The 16,701-nt window shown below is 53.1% G+C and overlaps 2 protein-coding genes across 3 annotated transcripts in view; both read left to right on the top strand.

Annotated features, from left to right (window-relative positions):
- Positions 1–9,781, top strand: part of FAM219A (family with sequence similarity 219 member A) — a 47,528-nt gene extending 37,747 nt beyond the window's left edge. Inside the window, exon 5 of one of the 2 annotated variants that reach the window (XM_014952501.1) lies at positions 767–9,781. In XM_014952501.1, the coding sequence (XP_014807987.1) occupies positions 767–922 (156 nt within the window). In that variant the 3' untranslated portion in view covers positions 923–9,781. Of the gene's footprint in view, positions 1–763 lie in introns of both variants that reach the window. The other variant, XM_014952500.1, reaches the window with a different exon arrangement.
- Positions 9,782–11,356: 1,575 nt separating this feature from the next.
- On the top strand, positions 11,357–15,680 carry LOC106894024 (chromosome unknown open reading frame, human C9orf24). The gene is made up of 7 exons (XM_014952447.1): positions 11,357–11,616; positions 12,806–12,950; positions 13,471–13,583; positions 13,701–13,776; positions 13,892–14,073; positions 14,295–14,335; positions 15,575–15,680. The coding sequence occupies exons 1-7, from the start codon at positions 11,479–11,481 to the stop codon at positions 15,678–15,680; spliced, it is 801 nt and encodes a 266-aa protein (XP_014807933.1). The 5' UTR covers positions 11,357–11,478.
- The last annotated feature ends 1,021 nt before the right edge of the window (positions 15,681–16,701 follow it).

Below are 16,701 nucleotides of genomic sequence, written 5' to 3'. Positions count from 1 at the left end.
GGGGGTGGGGGTTGGGGGTCACCCAGTGCATGTTTACGTGAAGCAGGCAGAAATTCCAGGGAGGAGTTGCAGATATGAACTCTTGTCCTTTCAGGGAGAAAAGGCAGGAAGCTCAGTCTTGTTAATCCCTCTGCATTGTTTCTGAATATATTCCCAAGCTCTCTCCTGAATTAGTTGCTCGCCCTCTGGCATCTGCTTCTGTGGGGTCTGAGCAGCCATTCTGCACTCAAGCTGCTGGGAACTCTTTACCCTTGTGTTCCTTCCTTCGGAAAAATACCTCTGAAACACAAAGAAAAGACCAAGAGCAAGGACCAGGTGAAATGATCTGGGCTGTCTGTGAGCCCCGATGAAGTGTTGTTCACCCAAATCTAGTTAGACAGCAGTTGAATCTGAGATTACAAAGAGCCAAGAGGCTTCACCACCTTCCAGCTGCTATAGTGTGCCCCAGACTAAGAGGAGAGACTGCCCAGCTGCCAGTGGTTTATTATAATTGTTATTACATTACTTTAAATGAGGGTTTGTATTCATGGAAGGATTACTCCAGAATAAAATAGTGTATCAATTTGCTGGTCTGGAATATCTCATTCTAGATACTCCTGTTCCAGAAGAAACTAGAACAAAAGAAGGCAGCCTTCACATGTGGTCAAAAACTGAGACCCTTTCATTGGGGGAAATGTATTCTAGAATTAGGATCCTCCTTCATCTTCCCACCATCAGAAGGAAGAAGTGTCAAGTGTTTGACTGTTTGTCTCTTTGTCTGTAGCAGATCAACCAAGACTTGAACATCCAGCTGCTAAAGGATGGGTACCGGTTAGATGAGATCCCAGATGACGAGGACCTCGACCTAATCCCCCCTAAATCGGTCAACCCTACCTGCATGTGTTGCCAAGCCACCTCCTCCACCGCCTGTCACATCCAGTAGTGAGGCCGGCAGGCTGTGATCAGTGCTTTCCACTATAACTGTAAAACTTAACAGCCATTGCTTCCTCCTATGGTAGGACGTGCACCTCTTTGTGTTCATGGAGCCAGGAGAAACCAAAAAATTCATTTTATGATTGGTCAATAAGTTATTTTAAACTATGGTTAAACAAAAGAAAAGTTGCTCAAAGTGCCAGGCAGTGCCTGGCAGAACTGACTGGTCTGGAGAGCAAATTCAGAGGGGTCTAGAGGTACCTCCTTGGTTTGTGTAGACACTGGGGATATTTTTTAAGGTGTCTGTTCCAGAATGGGAAGGGTCAGATGGGGTTGCAGGTAATCCTGCCTACCAAAACCAAAATCAGGGGATGAGTCTGAGGTGTCAGGGGGGTTTACCAGTGAGAGGAAGTCAGTTCTTAATTCATTCACTAAACCTGTTTCATTTGCATAACCAAAATGATACTGTAAGTGGGGGCACAGGAATGGAAATGGACCAGGGCATCCTTTCTTATGGCAAGGACTAGCATGACACACTCCATTCATTTGTGAAGAGGACAAATAGGTGGCATTTCACTGTGAGTCAGTACTAGTTAGAGCTGTTGTGTCACATATCCAATGCCGTCTACCCTTAGCTCCACGTTAAATTGTCACTGAACACATCAGCTTCGATCTGTAATCCATCCGCACTCTTTGGGGATTCAGGCCTTGCCCAAGAATACCGCGCTCCTGCGTTCAGTCCAGGCACCTATACTGACTTCAGCCCATACTTAATTCCTGCAAGACCCACCTGCTTCCAAAAATCTTAAACTTTCTTCAGCTAAGGAAAAATAGAGCCCTGCGTGAGACGGGAGTGGAGCTGTGCAGCCTGAAGGTCAGTGCCGGATAAGCTAGTTGAGGAAAGCACGTTTTTACAGTGCTCAACTTTTGATATTCTCTTGACACTGTGTCTCTTGGTGCCTGTGGGAGAGATTGGTGGTGGTGTCAGGCTTTAGGGGAGTTTTCAGCAGCAGCAGGGTTATGAACAGCTTCAGCTGGAAAAAAAGAAAAACAAAAAAAACCCCAAAACAAACAACAAAACCATGAGAGGAAGCTACTGTTTATCCCACCTCTGGCCACTTGTGCACCGGGCTCGGTCTGTGTTAGAGCAATTCCGTGTCGGCAGCAAAATTGTGTTTATTTGGTGCTGGGGTAAGTCAGGAAATCTGGCGTTACATGAGGTGGCCGGGCTGAATTGCCAGCTGACCGGCAGATTGTTTTTAATGCAAAATAATTTCTGGAATTCGGAAGCGTGTCCCCTCCCTGGCCGGCCTTACACTGCTGCCTTCAGCGTACGCTCAGGGCCCAGGCGTTTTTCTCAGCATCAAAATCTTTTGCCACCGGCACGACTGTGTGTTTTCCTGCTCTGCCCAGGAGGAAGGACCGCCTGCCTTGGGTCATCACTTGCTTTGTAGCCCAGGGAAGGGAAAAAGCGAGGCCAATTCTGAGCTTCCCAAGGGAACTCCCGAGTCACAGGGCAGGGCCTGAGTCTCCCCCCCGACAGACAGGCCCCCCGTCTGAAACCTGCATGGAGTGAGTCCAGTCTTCAACAAGTCCTCTTCATCATGAGGAGGAGGATTATTTCACATCCTGGGGCTTCGCTCTGTGCAGCACAAAGCACGATACCATCCACAGGGAGAGCAAAAAGAGCAGGCACACAGGATTCCTGGGCTTTGTTATTCACTAGCTGGTATGGGCAACTGTTTGCCCCCCCTGCCCTCCCTAAAACAGGGTGCTGCCACTCTGGCTCCAGGCCACGGAAAGAGGACGCAGAGATGCTGTTCACTGAGCATCCCTGCCTCCTCACGCAGAAATACTGGTTCATTTGCCAGCTCCTCGAGGAAGAGTGTTTCTGAAGTGAGTTCCTCTCCCTTTCTCACCGCCCAGTAACACTCGGAGGGAGTATTTCCACAATGTTTGTAAAGAAGCAGGTCTCCAATTTTTCACTTCTTGCTCACTTCACGTGCCTGCTTTCCTCTCCAGTGCTGGCTCAGGTTGAGGTTAGCAAGTTGTCTGGAAGTGAGGGAAGAGCTCTAACAATGCTGTGTAGATAGATAAAAGGGGGAAAAAAAGAAAAAAAACATTCCTTAAGGAGTCTTTTAATGGGGAATATATTCAAAACCTGTGGTCAAACCAAATCCTATCGGACATCTCTTTAAATCTTCGCTTTTCTAAAGAGGGACAGCGTTGGTACCATGCAACGTCTTTATGGCATTTATCCTCCTGGGTTAGTCTCTGTGCCTTCCAGCCGGGCTGTGCACGCTCTGCCTGTCCCACAGCCCTCGCTCAGGAGCTCGGAGCATTTCAGTGTGCCTGCTAGAGCAACAAGCCATCTCCTTACCTGGGTCAGCCGTGGAGGACTGCAGCTCTCACAGGTCTCCGTCGCGCTGCCGTCAATGTTCAGTCTAAGACAGAGTGGGGCTTGCGGATGCTGTACCTCCCAGGGTTAACACCTCCCTGCTGAAGGACAGACCTTCCCTGATAACCCCTGCCCACGGCACCACCAGCAAGCCTTTTTATTGCCCCTTTGGCTGTTTTTTGCCTGCTGTGTGCCCTGAGGCATTCCACAGCCCTGCAACTGCCCTCGGCCCTTCGCATCTGCTTCTAGCACAAGCCTTTAGGAGGGAAGGAGGTGAATTTCAGTGTTACACCCAGTGCTTCCTCCAAACACAGATGGAAGCACAAGCCGGGTGTTTTTTTCCCTGAGCACGGAAGGAGTTCGTTGCACAAATAACTGGTTTTGGCATGACAGTACAGGACCATAAAATGGCAATTTTTTGGCTTCTCCTCTCTATGCTTTGTGTTCATATATTTTATTAGGGAAATAAAGTAGAAAGGGTGGGGAAAAGTAGTTAACTTGTGTAAGGTCATTATCAGGAAGGCTGAATGGATTAAGGCAATGCACCTGTGGCTATCACAGAAAATTGAACACTAACCCTTCTGAACTGCAGCCCCCTTTAAGCAGGTTGTGACCAGGTGGTGTGTTTTTTGGCTTGTTATGGAATATGGTGGGCAGCCTCTCAGTGTGTATTAACCACAGGCTGGGCTGGCTCTCCCTGTCCGGTCTCACGTTCAGACCTTTGCTTCAGCCAGAAGGTCTTATTGTGCCCTCATTGGAGGTTACACTGTGGTGACTTCCCGGGAAAGGTGTGTAGATAGGTGGCCCATCCTGGCACTGCTCTCCTTAGGACCAGTCTCTGCCACCATGGCCTACAGAAGGCAAAAGCAGAAAGCACAGACCCAAACTCTGTCACAACATTATAAAGCCCTAAAATCTTCAGAGCTGCTGGGCACCCTCCTAAATGCAGATGGCATGCGATAAAGCAAATCACTGCTTGTTCCAGTCTTAGCACCAAACCAGGTGGTCTTCTCAGGCCCCATTTTCAGTCCAAAGTTGGACAGAATACCAAGGGGAGGAGCACGATGGAGTATGGAAGTCTGCATTGCTGTCCACCTAAATTACCGTGCAAATGGGATTTAAAGATATTGGTGCTGGTGCCTCCAGACAGGATTTGCATTTGATGCCTCCTAAAGCCAGGCTGGCTTTTTGTTAGGATTTTGCGTAATCTCTGTCACTAAATTACCTGAGTTTAAGAAGTCCTTTCCTTTTGTCAGATGTTAATTTTGCCCTTGTATGTGAGCTGGCTTTGAACTCCAGGGTCTCAGCACTCAGCTCTGTCTCTCCAGTCTGCAAACTCCCCGTTTTGAGATGTCGGTGTGAGGAGGAACATCCTCCTAGTGTTGAAGAAGTTCTTTAGGTAGTGTGGTCTAGTCTGCTTTTCCGGTGGTTGTAAATAAACTTTGGTTGAAAGAAGGCTGATGTCCAGGTGACCATCCCAAAGGCTCATTTGATGTCTTGTCGGACATATCTTGAAGCCAACCCTTGGAAGAGCCACTGGGGCATATCTGACGTTGCTGCATGTCCACCCTCCAACATGTACGCTTGGCCATTGGGTCTGCTATGCTGTTCTGGCTGTCTTGTCTGCAGATGCCTTGCGACTCCAAAAGCAGGCGACCAAGCCTGCTGCATGGACTTCTTTTAAAGGGACTTCAGGATGCTCCCCTGTGGATAGGATGGACTCAGCTGCTTCTGGTTTGTCTCTCCAGCTCCTTTCCCAAAAGGAGGCGCCTGCTCCGCTCAGCTCTCTGCTGGCTGACACGTTGGTCTGCCACCCTGTGTAGAATCCTTTCCTCTCCATGCAGAGCCTTGTCCTCAGGCTGTCCTGCAAGCTGTGCAGCGGCCAGCCAGGAGGCTTGGAAAGCACAGCGCTCCGTGTGTGACTCAACAGAAACACGAAGACGCTTTTGAAGAAAGGAAGGACCCAGCTGGGCACCAGATGGAACAACAGGAAGAGGAAAACAAGCAGTAACTAGAAAGGTTGCCAAGCGCTGTCTTGGCCTAGGGCAGATCCCAGTTGTCCGAGTTAATCCATCTCCGTGCAGTGCCGATACCAGCAGGGAGCACAGCTCGCTTCCAGATGCACGCACCAGAAACACCACGTCCCCCGAGCTGGCACCGCGGCCAAATACTGCTGCAGAGAGTCTGCTGGACTGTTAACAGCACCGAGATGAGATCTGGGGTCCCTTGCTGCTGCCGGCACCTGGTACACATTTGCTGTAACCTCAAGCAAGTCACACCCCCTCTTGGTGTCCATTCCCTTCTGCAGCACAGGGAAGAAACCTGCCTTCCCAAGATGCTGCCTGGATTTCATCAAGTGTGTGGTGGGCACCATTGATAGCCTCTGCAAGCGAGATGCAAAAAGCATGCTATAGAAATTTTATGCATATTTTCAAGGTACTACTCAGCTTTCCCTCTGCTTGCCAGCTTCTGGTGTTGCTTGCGTGTGCCAGAAGGCTGCGGGGTGCAGGTTAGTAGAGAAATTAAACAGCTTTTGGGGGAAGATGTTTGGCAAGGGTGCGTTTTCCCCATTATTTGGCAGCTGGCTCTCGCACAACTGGCTTCTATCTGCGTGCTGTTGCATGGAACATGTGAGAAGATTTGGTGGCCCAACAGCACCATCCCCTGCGAGTAGAATTAAGGGACTTACTAAGAGTAAGCAACTGGGATAGCGAGTGCTGATGGCAGAAGGGCTCATCTGGGATATTCCCGTGGCAGTTTCACGCTTTCACTTTTAGCATCCATGTAATCATTTGAGGGTATAAACTGGCCATTTTGCCTGTTTTTTTCCTTTACTTTTCCATTCTGCCTTCAAGCTCACATGGGGTACGGCCACCCTTACCTCAAATGAAGTAGGCTTTGTCACCTGGCTGCTGCTTGGCTCAGCAAGCTCAGGCTGCACATTCAAAGGAAACATTTGCATCAATGGGCAAGGAGCAAGCTGGGCTAGGTTGAGCCTAAGAGGAAGCCAAAGTCTTCATTTTAAGGTGCTTTTTCACCTCTAGGAGGGCATTGCACCCCTGTCAATTGCTTTCAAGGCTTTCCTGTGAGAGGTGTTGCTCCAAATCTTGAACTGCATCTCATCAAACCCACCTCCTTTCAGAGCTACTCAAGCCCTGAAGCAGAAGGGCCAGCAATTTAGCACAGGGGAAGAGGCTGAGACCTGGGATTACCTACCGAAGATTAATGCAGGTTTCTCACAGGGGCTGGCATCCATCTTTTATCTTCCCGTATGTATTATGCAGCTGAGCTGCTGCCCCGCTTCCAAAAAACTGCAGCTACATCCCCTCTTCTGCCTACCCTGCCACCCTTGACACTGGTTGCAATCCCAGGATCACAGCAGCTTAAACGCTGCCTGGCTGAGCTCTGCTTGGACAGCTTGCTGGGGAGGCAAAGGCTGGGGGCTAATTGAGATTACACGGAGCAGAGCACCGTGGCCCACACAGCAAGCCACATTGCAGAGCAGTGTGGACACTGGAAGGAGAGACTGCAGGTTTCCCTGAGGCCTGTGGAGAGCAGCTCTTCCCGTTGCTTCCCAGACCCATTTGCCACTGGTGGTGGCTCCCAGCCTTTCTCTTTCTCTGAAAAGCAGCTCCAGCAAAAGATGGATTTGCTCCCGGAAGGAACCCGCCTCACTGGTTGTGCTTGGTCTGTGGAGCCATTTCCATACTGACACATGGTGACACAGGTGGCAGGACTGCGTCGGGGATTAGAAGGTAGAATAGAAGGTTCATTAAAATGTGACCCTCTCAGATGTGTCACTGGAAACTATCACAGTAGGCACCAGGAAAAGAAAAGGTCACCATGCTGAGATAAGTCCTGTTACTTGCCGAGGTGTTTACCCTCCTGGAGCAGCATTTCTCCTCTAGGTGCCCATCCAGCTGATCCAGGTGAGCTCACTGGGAAGCACCACTCTCTACCCAGACTGCCTTCTTGCTTCTTGCACCCCAGAAGAGCAGCAACTCCATTTGTTACTCACCTTCCTCGAGCCTGCATGGTTTGGGAGATGCAAATTTTGTTGGGAGATGTAATACAGATGCCTGGAGAGAGCTGGAAAACTTGGACAAGGTCTCTTCATGACAGCCATTCTGGTTTTTATCACCTTTATCTGCATCCCCAGCTCACATATTTCTTTACTTGGTCTCTTTGCACAGAAAAGCTGCAGTAGCAGTTCTGTTCAGCTTGTAGCTGTCTCTGCCCTGAGGCAAACCCAAGGCAAATGTCAGACCAGTGGGAGACACAACAGTTGTGGAGATCCAACAAGATCATGGGTGATCCAGGGAGCAGGCTGGGTTTTCTCCTCACCCGCCTGAAGGCTGAGGGGCTGAGGGTTCACCAGGCAATGTGATCCAGCAAGCCAAGCTTGGCCGCCTTCACGCTCCCAGTCTCAGTGCTGTGGGAGGTCTGGGACCCAAGTCCCAGGCCTGCCAGCCCATGTCCTCCTGGTGCAAGCTGGAGAGATGTGATGGGATGCCCGTTGGCTGTGCTGGGGCTGGGAGCTGTAAGACATGCTGGCAGGGCTGTAGTTCTGCAGGGAGAAAGACTCTTGCAAAGGGTGAAGTCTTTGCAGGGGAGAAAATTCGGAAAGTTGGGGGGGGGGGCGTGTTCCCCCCCTTTTTGCACATTTTTAACCATTTTTACTCCTCCCACCGAGGTTATTGAACCTTCAGTTTAATAAAGGAAATGAGCTAGCATTAAATAGCTTTGTGAAGGGTCTGAAAGCAGGCGCTACTTGCGTGCAGAGCGGGTCTGTGGCGCTAATACACGACTTCCAGACCTCATTACATCCTGTGGCTGAGCCCAGATGGAAGAGAGCATCAGGCCAGGAAGTGGGGGAAGGAGCAGCGGTGGTCGAAGGACATATATTTAGTTGTCACAGGTAGTCTTCGGTGTCCGTGCCCAGTGGTTAGTCCTAGAATTGCAAGCCTCGTTATATTGCACACGTCCTCCTTCCACTCCTCTTGTCTCGCAGCAGCCGTCGTCTTTCCTCCCCCCGGCCCCGTGGACGGGTGATGAGCATCAGAGGCAGTTGCACCAAAGTGATTCTCAGCCCAGTTCTGCATCCCCATCTCCCACCCGGGCAGCCCGGACAGTTGTTGGCCATCACGCGTCTCGTAATTCCATTTGGGTTCCTCTCCTCGTGCACCATAGCTTCCTCCGCACGCACTCTAGCAGGGCAGCACAGGAGGCTCTGACCGTGTCCCAAGAAGCTTCTTTTCCCCCTGGCAGCACCTTGCAGACACGCACCTTACTGGGAATGTACTGGGTTGATGCTAGTGAGATCTGGCGCTGCCGATCTTGCGTAGGTGGCAGCTGATGGGGATCCACCGGGGGAAGCTGGCAGAAAGTGGCTACTCTCCCTTTTCTTTTCTTTTTTGAGGGAGAGGGGGATATTTTTGGCATTATGATTATTGTCCACCTTCCAGTGGCCAAGTTCTGGGCTGCATTAATAGTTGGGGTTCATTGGCTGTCGCGGCAGGTATGGAGCTTCTCACCAACCTTAATAGCAAACGTCGTGGCTGGATCCAGAGCCTGGATCCAGGCTGGGTTTCTCCCATGCTGGCAAAGTGCTTTCAGTAGGCTCCAGATAGGAATTTCTAGGCAGACAGGGAAACAGCACTCCTCCGAGTCCGGCTCAGATCTGCACTTCCATGTCCTGTCCTCAGCTTGGGAAAAAACTCAACCCAAGCATACGCTTCCCAGGTCTCCTTCCCCCGTGGGGTGCCTGGCGCCCCAGGGGAGGGGGTGGCGGGAGGCATTTCGGGATCACCAAAAGCGAGATCCATTTTGGATGTATTTAATGGAAATATCTTTCAGGAGGAGAGACCTCCCGACCTTTGCGTTAATCTCAAGAGCAGGAGATGAATTTCCGGCTGTCCTTGCATATAGTGAAACATAGCTGAAACAGCCAAATGCAAAGTAGAGTTAAATGTAGGGTTTGACCTGAATAACCTTTTAATTAGGAAGATAAATTTGTTGTAGCTTGACCTTAGTCCATGTTAGGAACCTGCTAATCATTTGACATGCAGAGTGTATTAATGCTGCACTTAACTTGGCCATTGGTTTTATTATCTGGTTTGGGGAGTTTTTTCACTCCCGAAGCATCAGTCTGCATCTTGTATAGATTTTCTTTTATTTCTTTTTTTTTCTTTTCCCGTTCAGAACATGTAGCACACTGTTGTACTTCTGTTCCTGTCTGCGTAGAGTATTGCCTTAAACAGATCAGTTGTGTTGTGGTTTGTTTTGGGTTTTCTTTTTTCTACCATCAGTTTTATGCATTAATTTATTTTAAAATGTGGGTTGTTTTATTTCAAAAACATGAAACGTGTATAATATTTTTTTTAACATTTCCATTGCAGTATTTATCATTGTTACTGGTTGTGTGTAGTGTAACAGAATTAATGATATTAAAAAGCATACATATGAAAAACAGCCTGCCAGCCTTTCTCACTGGGGTGAACGGGGGTGAGAGGGTATGAACTGCGCCATCTCCTCTGAGCCCCCAGGAGTCACGGGGAGGGAGGGCTTCATGACATGGCCAAGACCAGCCTGGTCTGGCCCAGCAGAAGCTTCTGGTGTGGAGCTGTGCCATAAGGCACAGGGAAACCTGACGGGGCCATCCAGCCCCCAGCCAGCATTTGGGAAACACTTCTTGCCAGGGATAAGGCACACGAGCTGGCCCCAGCCCCTGGATCTGGGCTACGACAGAAGCAGAAGGAAGTGCTGCTTGGGGTGGAATAACCTTTTCTCCAGCGTGGCATCCATTTCTGCCCCTCAAAGCTGTTGGCATGGGAGCCAAGCACTGATTTTAAAGTCCAGTGCCAGAAGCTGGAAACCCCAGGGATTGTCAGGGACAGGGGACAGCTGTGAGGGGGCCAGGGGCTCATGCTGGTAGCCAATCTGGCATTGGAATCATCCCCCCAGTTGAGAGGTTTGGACTCCACCTCTCTCTGCAGATCTGTGCTCCCCAGATCTGTCCACTCTTCCCTCCCAGCTTCCCACTGGCTCCCAGGAGGGGACAGGGCTGAGGGGGAGCGTAGGCCTGGCTCGACAAGAGACCAGCGGGGTGTGAAAATCAATGGCAACTTTTTCTTTATTTAATCTCTAACGTTGCATTAATCCATTAATCACATTTCCCTGGAGGCATTCGAGTGCCCCAGGGCTGCTCACCCCTGCCATCACCCTCAGCAAACACAGTAGGGCTCTGCAGACCTTTTTTTTTTTGGGGGGGGGGGCGTGGAAAGGCAGCCACCCTGCTGAGATGGACACAGATCTTCTCGTGTCATCTCCAAAAAGGTGGCAGCAGAAGGGAGCCAGGAGCCAGGAGCAGAGCAGGGGTCCGAGCTGGCAGTGTGTGACAAGCCAGGCCCAGGTCTCTGCAGGGGTAGGGGTTTCTGCTCAACCTCCCCAGCTCTGGGGAAAAGCAAGCCCAATTCCTGTAAATCCCTCCCTGGCATCACCCAGCCGCCTCTCTGCACTGAGACGGATGAGGATGGCTCACTCAGACCACAGAGCCCACCACTCAGGACAGAAGAGTGAAGAAGCCACACAGGATCACCAAAATCCAGCTTTTTAATGAAAAAGAGGGGACAGAGCAGGCAATAATTCCCCTGGCTACCCCAGCAGCCTGGCACAGCGGTGCCTGGTGCTGTGCCCCCAGGCAGTGGCTGCACTGCTGTGGTGGTGTTTCCAAGGAAATAGCGGGGAGAAGGGCTGGAGAACCCACAATCTCTGCTCCTGTGCCTCTCAAAATAAAATTATCCTGACTAGGACCAGCTGAAACTGTTTCCTACCATTGTTAAGGTGACTGCCTGCAGGAGGGGAGGAAGCCCCCGGGGCCAAAGCCTGTGGTGGGGTGGAACACAGGCAGCAGTTGCCATGCCCTGGGCTAGAACCAGAGCGTAGCTACGGGACTGACAGAAAGCCACCAAATCCCCCTGCTCCCGCACTGTGACATCACTGACAGCACAAGCACCACCCTGGGCTGGCAGAGCAGTGGCACCAGCTCTGTTCCCTTTCCTGCGTGGGCTGCAAGCCCCCCTAGCCCCTCGCAGTGCTGCTCATCCAGCAGGGTTTCCTTGGGACCCTCCGGGACTCCAAGCGCTCCCATCCCAGCAGGCTGCTGCACCATGTTCCCCTTCTCCAAAAAACACAAGACTCCCATCAGCACTTACACCGACTCCTACCGCCCACCATGCACCATCAAAAAGACCCTCTACAAGCACATTCCGCAGCCTCTCTGGAGGGACAACAACTTTGTGACCAAGGTAAATGTTGCTGGAGGAGGAAAATTCAGGGTTTCTGCCCCTGCCCAGCTGCGGGTGCTTGGTGCCAGGCAGGGGGGTGGCACAGAGACTCACAGGGTGCCTCACTGCGTGTGTGTAATGGTGAGGTGGGCATGCTCCCTGGTTAGCAAAGCTTTTGACACCCCTGAGGGTGTGCTCACTGGCTTCTTGTCCCCTGGACCTGCACCCCGCGGTGGCTTTGGGCTCTCAGGGCTGGCGGTCACCACCACAAGCTCTCACACGTCAGCCCTGTTCATCAGTAGTTTTCAGAGTCCACAGGGGGCAGGACCTGCTGAGGAAGGGGAAACTGAGGCAGGGGCAGAGCTCAGCCCAGGCCTGCTGTGTGACAAGGTGGCAATGAAGCTGGGGGCAGATTGGGTGGCTCACAGAGCTGCTCCAAATACACAGCCCCCAGGCTCAGCTCAGTTCTGACTGGGGGCCCTTCCATGCCACAGGGATACGCGAGCACCAAAAAAACCCTCCCAGCACCAAAAAACCCCTTCCCAGCACCAAAAAAAAAAACCCTCCCAGCCCTGGTCCTGGAGGAAGAAGGGCTTTTGATCACTGCAGGGGGTGCCTGGGGGACATGCAGTTTTCCTTCCATGGGCCCACCGGGGTGTAGGCTCCAACGCAACGCAGGCTGCAAACTGGCTCATCTGTCGGAGCCTCGTTAGCCATGTGCACTATAACGAGGGAGCCAGCAGAGGGCATGGAGAAAGATGTCACCACTGCGCAGGGACAGAAATGGCTCATGGAACCAGAGCCCTGCAAGACCCCAGCCACCTCGGGCTGTGCCAGCTGTAGGACACTGGTTTGGTCCTGTAACACCCTCCTCAACCTCTGCCGGCCCCATACCTGGCAGTCCCAGCGCACCCACCCCATCTCCCTCTCTGCAAAGTGCCCGGAGAGGTGCAGGGGGAGAGGAGCCAGTGATGCCCAACCACCCTCTGTCCCCTGGTTTTTGGGAAAAAGGAAGCTTGGGGGGGGTGGGGAGGGACCACGGTGCTGCTATGACCCCCATTGTCCAACCACTGCGAAGGGAGGAGGCTTGGTGCTCAGATCTCCAGCGTTATACCCTGCCCTGTAATCAGCTTCACCGTGTGCCCTGATGGCTGCAAGGGCAGACGCTGCCACATGGCCCGGTGTCTCTCCCTGCTCCCCACTGTTTTAGGGATTAACAGTGCCCCCCGTGCAAAATCCGGCGAGCCAGAGTGAGCCTGAGCATCTGATTAACGTGGCCATGCAGGAATACTACAGGAACACCATCAAGTCCACAGCCTACTGGACAGACAAGTACCTGCTGGCCAGGTCTGAAGGTACTGCCAAGGTCCCAGCTGTTCCCCCTGTCTCACCTGGGGCATATCCCCATGGGGTTGGAGGGCTGAGGTTACACCCATTTTACATCCTGCGTCCCCCCCAAAGTGGCAAAGGGACCTTCCCTTGGCATCTGTGTTTGTGGCTTTGCCACAGCTACCTATCCCCATCCCTGCACTGTCCCTGTCCCTGGGATGTCCACAGCTCCCCAGGGTTCTCCCCCCCAGTGGCGCCTAAATACCCCTTGGTGGTAGGTGTTGCCTGGGGGACACCCTCCTGGCACCCTATAGCCCCCGACGACCAAGGCTGTGTGGGCTGGAGCAGGTGACCAACAAGCTGGAAGTAGTGGGTGTCACCTTCATCACGGATCTTTAACAGGGACCCCAGGACCAGCACCTCTGACATGCCCCCTGGCCCCACAGCATTGTGTTTTGGGGAGAGGGGGAACAACTGGGACTCTCCGGCCGTCCCCCATGTCCCCAGCACCACAGGACACCCCTGCCTGTCACTTTTGCATTGCAGAGAAGTACAAGCCAGTTTTTGTCAACGAGGGCAAATACATCACCTGGAGAGCAACTCCCTACAACAGCGCAGCCTGGAATAAGCACTGCTGTTACCTCCCCCTCCTGCCCAGGGTACAGTCCAGCCCCCATAACCCCCCCAAACTGGAGCTGCCTCAGGTGCCGCTGGCACCTCGGGCTCTGCAGAGCAAGGATAGCGATCCAGCAAAGTGCTGCCGTCCCTCCTCGCAGGTGACAAGGGTGGAGACCTCTCTGAACAGCTTATGCGTGCCGTACCCCCTGAGATCCACCTGCCTCAGTGAATTTGGTAACTGCCCTCGCCCTGTCCCTGCACTCCGCCTGTAGCTGGGCTTGTGCCATGCTGGCGTCCGTCAAGGTGATGGGCTGGCTGCTCCTCACCCTCACCATCCTTCTGCTCACAGAGAAGGAGTTGGTCGCCAACGTGCCGCTCAAGCTGCCCTTGTACACCACGACGGGGAGGGGATGCTTCCATGGCTACTACAGCCCCTGGTCTGGGCGCCACTACTGGCTGCGAGGGATCGACTACTACGTGGATGGGAACTCTGCCATCAGAAGACATCTCCGTGCACTAGGAGAGAGGGCTGTAAGGTTGGGATGGGGTGGGGTGGGATGGGATGATGAGATGGCATGGCATAGGATGGCTTAGGATGGCTTAGGATTGCTTGGGATGGGATGGGATGGGATGGGATGCAATGCGATGCGATGCGATGCGATGCGATGCGATGCGATGGGTTGGCTTGGGATGGACATGGCCTGCCTTGTCTTCAGGGCCACTGCTCACCCCACTTCCTCTGTGTCTTGCAGAAGTATCCTGTGCTGCGGTTACAGCCTCACAACAACGTTGTGTATGTACATATCCCCCCCAGCCATCCCCCCCGTCCAGGAGCCCTAGGTGCAGGGTGGCACTGGGAGGAGCACTCCAAACCTGTTGCCCTGGAGGAAAAGCCTATTATTTTTTCCTAACACCAACCAGCCACTAACTCCCTTTTCTTTAGGGTTTCATGCAAAATTGCTCAGAGGGTTATTCTGGGGATGTTGCTACTGACTTGCAGACCCTGAGGGGTAGCAGGTCCCATCATGGTGCCCACGCAGGCAGCAATGCAGCCGCTGCACCTCCATCTCACAGCTAAGTGACCAGGACAGCATTGCAGTGCTGGGCTGTGGAGCGTGTTGTTGCTACCGGTGGCGAAGCAGTTGCCAAATTTACTCCCAGGACAGGTGTTTCTATGCTTGGTCTCATCCAGCCGTCCTTGGGACTGTACAGCACCTGAAACCTTGCTGGCACCCCTGAGCCCAGCTGCAAGCAGCTTAGCATCTCCCAGACTTTGGGGCCACATCAGCGTTTCTTGCGTTGCTCTTGTATTTTGTGTTGTCATTGTTTGCTCTTCTTATCCAAGAACCTGTTCCCTGGTCACGTTGTTCGTTATGCGGTAATCAGCCCTGTCCTTCACCCGCTGCAGGTCCAGCAACACCTTTTAATCCCCACATGTTTGCCTTTAGGATGACTCCATTGCCAAGGCAGCTTTTTTCAGCCCTGGGGAAGCAGCGAGGGGAGAGGGGAGGCTGTTCCACCAGCTTAGTCATCCCTCTGCCTACTGCATCAACCCCCCCCATGGGCCAAAATTAGGCACCAGGCTTTGCAGAAAACATGAGATTGGCTTTAAATTCCCGAGCCTCGAAACTGAAACCAAATAACAGTGAGAACAAACAGGGAGCGCTGAGCCTTGGCGAGATGTTTCTCAAGGTCTTCTCCACTGGGAAACAGGCAGATTTTTCTGGACTGGCATGGCTCTGGGAATGAAGGTTTTAGGAAGGTGCCAACACAAGAGAGAGTGGGTGTTTGCAGGGCAGGAGACCCACTAGAGGCAGCTGACTGAGATGGCAATGCCAGGGAGCTTCAGCTCTTCTGCCCAGCCTTTGCTTTGGCCTCAGTGCCCTAAGACACACACCAGAGTGGATGGGGGCAGCTGTGTGCCCACTGCTTGCCCCTAAGCAGTGATGGCAGCCAGAAAGCAGGTTTCCTGCCCTTCTTCCTCACCAGGGTTTTGCCCTCCCATGCCTGATACCTTTATCTGCCCTTCTAGGTGGGATTCGACCTTCTTCATGACCACAGGAGGACCCCAGAGAGCGAGCTATGTCATCCACCCCGAGTTTGCCTCAGAGGCTTCCTCTGCCCTGTGTCACTGGTGAAGAACAAAGACAGGCTTTCATTAAAGCTGGCTTGAGCAACCATTCCCCTCAGACCCTTTCCTACAGGCTGGGGAAGTTCCCAGGGAGGGGGTGGAAATTTTTGGGACTGCCAGCTTGGTGGGCACCTTTAACAGCCCGCAGGGGCTGGTACCCTGCCACCACCCGCAGGCTGGAGACCACGAAAGCACACAAGGAGAAGCTCCCGGAGCATGGTAACACTGCCAGAAATAGCAGTGTTGATGCCCGTGTTTGCCGGCTTCGTGCTGGGCTGTTTAGGACCTGCTTGCTTTTGCCAAGATATCCAGGAAGAGCTGCCATCCATCTGGGATACCCAGCACGAACTGGGGCTAAATAAGGAGGGGGATTTGCAAGCAGCACATAATTAATGAAGGTGTGAAATGGCCTGGGAGCCCAGTGTCAGCGGGGAACACCACCCGTGTCCTGCAGTTCCCATGGGAGGGATTCTCCAGCAGAGAGTCACCCGGGGGCTCCACGTCCCCGTGGGGCAGCGCCGCTTGCCATGCCCACCCCAAGCAGCACCCCAACCCTGCTTGGGGCAAGGAAAACCCCAACGAAAACCTCATCCCAGCCCAAAAAGCACAGCCCCAAGAGTGCCAAACTCCAGCACAGCCCCCAGGGGCACCCCCAAATGCTCCCGGGCCCCCCAGCATCTCTAGTGCCCCCAGGGTACCCCCAGCATTTCCAAACCCTCCCAGGCATCCCCAGCATCTCCAGTGCCCCCCGGGGTACCCAAACCCTCCCGGGCATCCCCAGCATCTCCAGTGCCCCCCGGGGTACCCAAACCCTCCCGGGCATCCCCAGCATCTCCAGTGCCCCCGGGGTACCCCCAGTGTCTCCAATCCCTCCCGGGCATCCCCAGCATCTCCAGTGCCCCCCGGGGTACCCAAACCCTCCCGGGCATCCCCAGCATCTCCAGGCTCTCCGGGCATCTCCAGGGTCTCCAAACCCCTCCGGTACTCCCCGGAGCGGCGGGAGGGGGGCTGAACTACATCTCCCAGCG

This window comes from Calidris pugnax, unplaced genomic scaffold, assembly GCF_001431845.1.
Source record: "Calidris pugnax isolate Ruff unplaced genomic scaffold, ASM143184v1 scaffold220, whole genome shotgun sequence".
NCBI classification, from domain to species: domain Eukaryota; kingdom Metazoa; phylum Chordata; class Aves; order Charadriiformes; family Scolopacidae; genus Calidris; species Calidris pugnax.
Note: the sequence above shows the minus strand (reverse complement) of the source record. Positions and strands in the feature narration are given on the sequence as shown.

What these genes read in the sequence shown, in the direction of transcription:
- LOC106894024 (XM_014952447.1), top strand. Translation starts at nt 11,479, where the DNA reads ATGTTCCCCTTCTCCAAAAAACACAAGACTCCCATCAGCACTTACACC. An exon ending in ACCTCCCCCTCCTGCCCAGG is followed by an intron (nt 13,584 to 13,700) that starts GTACAGTCCAGC and finishes CCCTCCTCGCAG; the next exon opens with GTGACAAGGGTGGAGACCTC. An exon ending in CACCTGCCTCAGTGAATTTG is followed by an intron (nt 13,777 to 13,891) that starts GTAACTGCCCTC and finishes TTCTGCTCACAG; the next exon opens with AGAAGGAGTTGGTCGCCAAC.